This window comes from Oncorhynchus nerka, linkage group LG11 (assembly GCF_034236695.1).
Source record: "Oncorhynchus nerka isolate Pitt River linkage group LG11, Oner_Uvic_2.0, whole genome shotgun sequence".
NCBI classification, from domain to species: Eukaryota; Metazoa; Chordata; class Actinopteri; order Salmoniformes; family Salmonidae; genus Oncorhynchus; species Oncorhynchus nerka.
In genome coordinates, this window is record NC_088406.1 from 24,628,035 (window position 1) to 24,634,034 (window position 6,000).

General features: G+C 42.5%; 1 protein-coding gene across 2 annotated transcripts in view; it reads left to right on the top strand.

Annotated features, from left to right (window-relative positions):
• Positions 1-2,349, top strand: part of LOC115126175 (2-phosphoxylose phosphatase 1-like) — a 61,790-nt gene extending 59,441 nt beyond the window's left edge. The window contains exons 5-6 of one of the 2 annotated variants that reach the window (XM_065024319.1): positions 14-153; positions 256-2,348. In XM_065024319.1, coding sequence (XP_064880391.1) covers positions 14-153; positions 256-1,301 — 1,186 coding nt within the window. In that variant the 3' untranslated portion in view covers positions 1,302-2,348. Of the gene's footprint in view, positions 1-13; positions 154-255 lie in introns of both variants that reach the window. The other variant, XM_065024320.1, reaches the window with a different exon arrangement.
• The last annotated feature ends 3,651 nt before the right edge of the window (positions 2,350-6,000 follow it).

Consider the following 6,000-nt stretch of genomic DNA (forward strand, 5'->3'; position numbering starts at 1 on the left):
CACCCCCTTCCAGGAAGCCCTCCCACCCCCAGCTAAAATCTTTCATTGGCCACATGGCCCAGGGGGGGCATGGCCGCTGGGAGGGGACTCTTAGCTCGTTGCCCCGTCTCCCTAACCACAGCGCATGTGAAATGGGCGAGCTAACTCAGACAGGTAACCAACCAATCAATCACATTAAAGATATGTAAAGAACCACCCGAACAGGCTGGTTTTATACCTGAAATGTGCAACCAATCTCTGTCTTTCCCTCTTTAGGTGTAGTGCAGCATTTACGCAATGGCCAGCTCCTTCGCCAAGCCTACAAGCGCCACAAACTCCTCCCGCCCGATTGGTCGACCAAGCAAGTGTGGGTGGAGACTACGGGCAGGAGCCGCACCCTCCAGAGCGGGATGGCTCTTCTGTATGGGTTCCTGCCAGACTTTGACTGGAGCCTTCTGACAGTCCACCACCAGTGGAGCACGTTGTTCTGTGGTTCAGCCTGCGACTGTCCTGCCAGGAACCCCTATCTGGAGGAGGAGCAGAGGAGACAGTACCGCCTCAGAGCGGCAGACACTGAACTGGAGAGGACCTACGCAGACATGGCCCGTACGCTAGGTCTGCCCCCGCGCCAGCTCAGAGCTGCCAACCCTATAGACTCTCTGCTGTGCCACCTGTGCCACGGCCTGTCCTTCCCCTGTGTGTCAGCAGGGAGTGCTCTCGGCAGTGGGGGCTGTCTGACTCTGGCCCAGTTCGCTGTGATCCGGAGACAGCAGTTAGAGGACGAGGTGGACAGGAGGAGGGTGGGACTGTATCGCCGCTACGCCGTGCTCGCCATGCACCCCTACCTCAACCGCACCGCCAACAGGTTGGAGCGCGTCGCCAAGGCCTACGCTCCGGGCCGAAAACCCCGCGCTGGAGAGGAGGTGTTCACCCTGTCCTCGGCTCACGACGTCACCGTGGCGCCGTTACTAAGCGCCCTGGGCTTGGAGGAGGCATTGTTCCCGAGGTTTGCAGCAAGGGTTGTGTTTGAGCTGTGGAAGAGTCCGCACGCAACGCAGGGACCACGTAAGGGGCAACGACAGAGTCAGAATAAGGCTTCTGGGGTGAAAGGGGAGAGGTCAAAAGGTGGTAACATGTTTGTGAGGGTTCTGTACAACGGAGAGGACGTAACATTCCATACCACTTTCTGTCGCTCACATGACCGCCATGCTACACAACCGCTATGCCCCCTGGGTAACTTCCTGTCTTTCGTCAGGAAAGACATGTTCGGTGTCCTCAACGCCACGTCCTACCACGACGCCTGCTACCGACGGACAGGCTGACTGACAGAGGGATGGAGAGAAAAAAGGAAGAGAGGAAGGGAATCATTTAGCTGATTTTGGAATTTGTTAATAGCTCTTTTCCCACTTTGATGGTCTATTGAATTATTTGAATGTCTTAAAACTTTGACATTTCTCTAAAGTCAAAAAAACATTCCTAGAAAGCATAGATACTGATCATACATGTCATGCACACAAACACACTGCAAGAATACACATTTTCACCAACAAATTCCTATACACTATATACACACTCTTCATGCCTTCTTCATCAGATGTATTTGTCAATGAAGTTGGACTTCTAAACTGACAGCCTTGTGGTGTTGACAATCACACCCGGATACTTAACCTGCAAATATACACATTTGAACGTTGACCTTTCTACCATTTTTAAGTTTTTTAAATGTTTGTAAGGGAAAGACATTCTGGGGTGAAAGTTAAGTACTCAAACACTTTATTCGCACATTCCTGCATTCCAACTGGGAATGTTGAGATTCCGCTTTTCCCAAATTCCTGCATAGAAAAGAGGAACATTGAAACTGGAAACACGAATGCTGGATTAGTTCATATAAAATGTTGAAACTGCCAATTATAATTTGTCTCGATATTGTTCTTACATTTTGATTAAAATGGTGCTGGAGACCAATAGAATTAGGGTAGTTTTTTCTGTATAATTAATTCATTTGAGTTTACTGCTAAAAAAAAAGAGCTCAGCCACATACTGTACTTTCAGGCTGATTTCAATGTTAAGAATTAAGTCATCCCAACAATTTACACTCAATGTTTACTCAATAATGAAAATATTCCACACCTTAGTAAAGGCTAGTTTTTATGGTACTTAGATTTCACTGCTGCTGTAAGATGGTAAGAACAGTTGTCATCAGTAAATTGTACATTTTTCCACTACATGAAGGAAACCATTTTTCAGTTGGGACTATTTTTATTAATGATGTTCATCATTTTGAATAATTACAATTTTTACTGTAAAGCACATTACACAGTCTGCAAAGAAGTAATAAAACTTGTTTCCTCACAACTGTCTCTGTATTGTGTGAAAACGTATGAGCTAACTTATTACTGTTCTGAATTCCCCAAGTCTCAGACTAGACGTAATATAGGAAACATAAATCCAGGACAATCAAATGAGTATGATATGTTATGTTTGAAATGGATACATAAGATAGAAGGTTACTTAGGCTAAAACAAAAGGTGCTTGGTTGGGATGGATGGGCGTATAACAAAAAAGTCCTGCAGGAATTCAACCTTTTGTGAAGGAATTGTGCAGGTTTCCTGCAGGAATCCTGTAGGCTTGACAAAATCCTGCAGAAAAAGTCCATGATGACTAGTCCTACAGGAATCCTGCACAAACATAATACTTCCTTCAGGAATCCTGCAGGACCAAAACCTGCAAGACGTTGATATTCCTGTAAGACCAACTAAATCCCAGCATGAATCCTGCAGAACAATTCCTGTGGCAATTCCTGTAGGACCATGACAATTCCTGCAGGAATCCTGCAGGACCAAAACCTGAATCATTTAGATATTCCTGCAGGATATGGCAATTCCTGAAGGACCAAGTAAATCCCAGCATGAATCCTGCAGGATTTTGATATTTCTGCAGGATATGGCAATTCCTGAAGGACCAAGTAAATCCCAGCATGAATCCTGCAGGATTTTGATATTTCTGCAGGACAAATTCCAGCACAAAATCATGCAGGATTTATATATTCCTAGGACCGTATCGGTCTAGTCTCAGTCCTGACTTAAATTTACTTGAAAATCAAACAAGGTTTGAATATTGCTGTCCATCAATGATTCCCCACCAAATTGAATGAGCTTGAGCAATTTGACAAAAACAATATGTTGCCCTAAGAGTTGTCAAAAGTTGGTAGAATCTTAATAAAAAATTACTTAAAAAAGTTAATGGCTGCCAAATGTGCTTCTAACAAGTAATAACAGAGGGGTGGAGACTTATACAATTATGATTTTTCTACAACTTTATTTTACTTTGAAAATGTGTAGATCTGTATATATAAAAAAATGTAATCCCTTTATAGATTTAATTTTAAGGCAGAATAATGTTTTTAAAAAAAAAGGGGCTGTAGACTTCATATAGGCACTGTACAGAGAAATCAACATTGATTTTGAATATTGATATTTAACTCAACTTTCAGATAAGTATTTTCATTATTAAACATGCAATGAACTACACGGAGGGAAAAGTGCACTGTGCATTCTGCACCACAGATAGAACTCTTGATAATGGGTATGCACAAAAACACAAGAACGAGAGAGAGCTCAACATTACATTTAAACTACTCAATCAGTGTGAGGAGTGAAGACTCTGATGGGCATTGACTAGAGCAGTGAAGTCAGGTATAGTTTCTGACGTCGCTATGAGCAGGATTGCTGAGAGGTGAGCGATGTAAGAGATGATCTGTGTCTTGACTTGTTATTTGTGACCCAATTCAGGAAACTAGGCATATGTCGCAAGTCATGACTTTACAGGAGAGCCTTTTGAACATTAAACATGTTTTTTTAATCAAAATGCATTTTTGGCAGAAAAGCCTTCTCGACCATGTGAACATGCCTTAATATCAAACTTGTATGTCATTTGTAAATAAGAATAAAATTGTTAAATTACGAGCCTAGTTGGTTTAGCCACAGAGAAAGCCAGCGACCTTCCCACTAGCCATGATTGGCTCAGATAATGAGTGGGCTGGACATGCCAAGAGATGAGTTTGGATTGGTCTGCAGTGTTGCATCTTGTGTCTATAAAATGAGCTGCTCGTAATGCAGTTTTTTTTAAAGATAGAACTTTAGCCATGGAGAGCTGTGAATATGTTGCTACTGCTCTCAATAACATTTCTGCCCTGAATTGATCAGGATCTGTCACGTATCCCTCCGGAACTTTCATTTCGCACACCTGTCCCCTATTCCCACTGATTAGTACTTGTATAAGTGTGCCCTTTGGTTTCCATTGGGCTGTTGTTACAATGTCCGTTGGTGCTTGTGAGTACGTACCTGTGCTGTGTGTTTTGGCTTTTGTGCCATTATGGATTGCGCAGATGATTACGGGTCTCATCCCGTGTGTTAATCATTGTGCACATGTGTTATTTAGTCGAGGTGCTCCTCGCTCTTTTTGTTTTTGTTACGTGTTAGTTTGGTCTTCGTCCCCGTGTTTTTACACCGCACGTTGTAATTTGGGTGCAATAAAAAAACGATTACACATTCCTGCGTCTGTCTCCCGACTCATTCATACTGACGTGACACTATCGACAAAGGTCAGTGAGAAAGTTGTGATGGACTACTATCTGGACGATCGTGCCATGCAATGCTGACTCTCTCACTCTGAAAATAACACGTTTTGAAATCAGTGGAACACAACCGGCCAAACAATCTGTGCAAACTAAACAGAAACAACACCGGCTGTTTTATAAAATGTGTAGCAGTCTGCCGTGAAGCTTTCATCCATGTATACAGGTAAGAATCTAGCTACAGATTCAGATATACGTTTCTAAAGCTTGCTGTTAGCTAGTCAGCTGGAGTTCGATGGATTTAGCTTTATAAGATAGCTTGCCATCGGTTTGTATTGATAGTAACGTTACTCTATGGATTGGGATTATATTTCATATTTGAGCTAGCTAACGTTAGCGTGACATGTCTTAACAAAAGACCCCAGTTAGCTAGCAAACGTCAGCTGAGGTTAGGTGGCTGGCTTGCTCGCTAACATTAACTTGTGTAAGAAGTGTGTGTAACGTTAGTGTAGTTTTCTCAGAATGCCATTTCGCATTGCTAGTTATAGCCTAATATTGGCTAGCTAACATATTGGTTAACTTTAGCTATGACAATCTGTCTGTATTGCTAGTTAAAGCTTGCTGTTAGTTAGCCAGCTGACGTTAAACAGTAGCTACAGTGTAACGTCGTTCTTCGTTTGTCGAAAGAGAGGACCGAAATGCAGCGTGGTGGTTACTCATGACTTTAATGAAGGATCGCGATACATGAAATAACTAAATAAATACAAAACAACAAACGGAACGTGAAACCTATTATAGCCTATCTGGTGAACACTACACAGAGACAGGAACAATCACCCGCGAAATACAAAGTGAAACCCAGGCTACCTAAATACGGTTCCCCATCAGAGACAACAAGAATCACCTGACTCTGATTGAGAACCGCCTCAGGCAGCCAAGCCTAACTAGACACACCCCTAATCATTCGCAATCCCAAATCCTATAAAACCCCAATACGAAACACAACACATAAACCCATGTCACACCCTGGCCTAACCAAATATATAATGAAAACACAAAACACTATGACCATGGCGTGATAGCCATCTGGTTTAATAAGGAATTTGAAATTAATTATACTTTTACTCTGACAATTTGGTACTTTTTCCACCAATGGATGTGGCTGGGGGTTATAATATTTATTTCACATGACCATCAATTTAGACAAGTGTGTCTGGGTAAGTGTCTAATATTTATAACATTTTTATCTAGACACTGTTTACCTGTAATTGTTCCTTATTGTAGGCTACTACTTTTCCTACAAGACTCACTGTTTAGTACATGACCTCACATGTGAATCCTTAAAGAGATGGGTGGGGCTGGCTTAAGAGGGTGTGAACAATGCTGAATGGGTGTAGACAATGGAGACTTCTCCAGTAGGTACCAAAACTTTCAAATGCCCTTTT